The following is a 2,623-nucleotide window of genomic DNA, read 5'->3' as shown; positions in this document are numbered from 1 at the left end:
AGGAATATATCTCGCAAAGCAAATACTGAGTATACATTGTTATCTGCATTATGCAAGTATTAGTATACTAATTTATGGTCGAATAAAAAGAGAGATAAAATACAAACATAAACTCCAACTGTAAAACTCAAATACTTATTATATATAATACATATATGACTAACCAACTGAGATCGTAGCTTTGCCTGCATGAACTTTTAAATATTATCATTAAAATAATTAATATAATAATAATAATAATAATAATAATAATAATAATAATATAATAATTAATTGCATGTGGAGATCGAGTTATGAAAAACAGCTTCTTAGCGTAGATATATGTATATGTATATATCAGATATATCCAGACTGGTGACTGGGTATCAAACTATACCCCGCACTATCAATATATAAGCATCACAAGTTAATTTCAGCTCAAAATGAAATAAAAGAACCATTCCTTTGTCTATCTATTACCTCAAAGCGAAACCGTTACGCTGTGAGCAAAACTCTTTTAATCCCCATCCACTTGAAATCGTTATGAAGATGTAATTTCGCCTATCTTTATGGAGATTGTAAATAATCGTTAGACTCATGAAAGAGGTATAAAAGGCGAACCGAGCTCAACCCAATTCAGTTTCCCATAGTTCCTCAGTGGGTATTAAGCTAAATCACAATGAAAGCAATCATTCTAATTCTAGTCCTCGTGGCAGTTGTCCATGCAACTAGTTTGAAAGACATTCTAAAGGCTGAGTTTAACGCCTTCAAATTGAAGCACCACAAAACCTACAAGGATGCTAGTGAGGAGTTGAAGAGCCTGCAGAACTACTTAGAAAATAAGAAACTGATCGATAGTCACAACAAGCGATATGCTGCTGGGGAAGTATCTTACGAAATGGGCATCAATCAATTCTCAGACTTGAACTCCAAGGAATTCCAGGAGACAGTGCTGTCAAGCATCAATGCCAATGACTTGACAATTGGTATCACTCAAATATACACTCCATCACCAAGTGTTCAAATACCCGGAAGCATAGATTGGCGTGAGAAGGGAGCAGTTACAAGAGTTAAGGATCAAGGCGGATGTGGATCTTGCTGGGCTTTTTCTGCCATTGGCACACTAGAGGGCCAAAACTTTATCAAGAACCGACAGCTTATCTCGCTATCCGAACAGAATCTAATCGATTGCTCCAAGGAGAATGGCGGATGTGATGGCGGCTGGCCAGAAACTGCATTAAACTTTATCAAGGACAATGGTGGTGTTGACACTGAGGACTCATATCCCTATGAAGAGAGGGATGGCGAATGTCGTTTCAATGCTGAGAACATTGGCGCAAAGGTCACTGGCACTGTCGGTGTGGCCAGTGGAGATGAGTCTGCGCTGGCAGCAGCCGTTGCAGAGAAGGGTCCCATTTCAGTGGCCGTTGATGCTTCACAATTTCAGAACTATCAAGGAGGTGTCTTCGATGAACCTTCGTGTCAGGACGATGTAAACCACGGCGTTGTCGTCGTTGGCTATGGTCGTGATGACATTGGCGGCGACTATTGGCTGGTGAAGAACTCCTGGTCAGAGTCCTGGGGTGAAAATGGATACATTCGCATAGCGCGCAATAAGAATAATCAATGCAAGATTGCGGACCATGGTGTCTATCCGTTGGTCTAAGGGACGTTTTTCTTAATCATCTTTAATTCAACTATTATTTATTCTTTTAAAAAATTTAAATTAATTCAATAAAAAAAATTGATAACTGTTTTACTACTGTGAAATCTAAAGGCTATCTACTAAATCAGTAATATGTGAATATAATTACTTTACGTGTATATTACTCTTGTTATTATTGATTTGAATGAGCCAGGAGTGGGCGTAGCAAAAATTTTAAACAAACTTGATCTGCGTGCAAACATAACAAATACTGTCGAAAAAAAATTGTAGCTCTATATCTTATAGTCTCTGAGATCTAGGTATTCATATGGACAGACGGACAGGCGGACATGGCTAGATCGTTTCGGCTGTTGACGCTGATCAAGACAATATATACTTTATAGGGTCGGAAATGCCTCCTTCTACCTGTTACATACATTTCCTGTCGGCACAAAGTTATAAAAATGTAATATTTTAATATTTTTATTTTACGTATCGAGCATTTCCGCAAACGTATGTAACAAAATATAATTTTTTTTAAATATATATACTCTTTTTATTTATTAATCATTGTTCTATTCTATTTATTAATCACTGACCTATTTGGTGCTATAAAAAACAAGATTTATGATCGTGACAGGTAAGCCATCTACGTCACCATTTACCCTCTACCCATTCACCCTCTACCCTACGAGTAGCGAGTATGAAAACATTATGAGTTATTCATCACCACAAGTTCAACTGAACTAAAGTGGTTTGCAATTTGCAATGCGCAAATGTGAGATACCCGTTACCCATTTTAAATAAAAGCAAAAATACTACAATATAAATACTTCAATAAAAAATTCTATATTTTTTATAATGATATAGTACTAGATTCGAAATAGACCATATAGTGATTAAGCTTTTTTTGATCGCAACAAAATTTTCAGGAAGCATATATGTAAGTATTATTTTGTGTACCAATCGTGACTCTAGCTTCGAAATTATGCCGGTTAC

The 2,623-nt window shown here is 36.4% G+C and overlaps 1 protein-coding gene across 1 annotated transcript; it reads left to right on the top strand.

The window, feature by feature from the left end:
- The first annotated feature begins 634 nt into the window (after positions 1-634).
- Positions 635-1,749, top strand: LOC117567987 (procathepsin L-like). The gene has a single exon (XM_052008260.1). The coding sequence runs from the start codon at positions 659-661 to the stop codon at positions 1,643-1,645; it is 987 nt and encodes a 328-aa protein (XP_051864220.1). The 5' UTR covers positions 635-658; the 3' UTR covers positions 1,646-1,749.
- Positions 1,750-2,623: the final 874 nt, after the last annotated feature.

Source organism: Drosophila albomicans, unplaced genomic scaffold (assembly GCF_009650485.2).
Source record: "Drosophila albomicans strain 15112-1751.03 unplaced genomic scaffold, ASM965048v2 utg000002c_pilon, whole genome shotgun sequence".
Classification (NCBI taxonomy): domain Eukaryota; kingdom Metazoa; phylum Arthropoda; class Insecta; order Diptera; family Drosophilidae; genus Drosophila; species Drosophila albomicans.
Note: the sequence above shows the minus strand (reverse complement) of the source record. Positions and strands in the feature narration are given on the sequence as shown.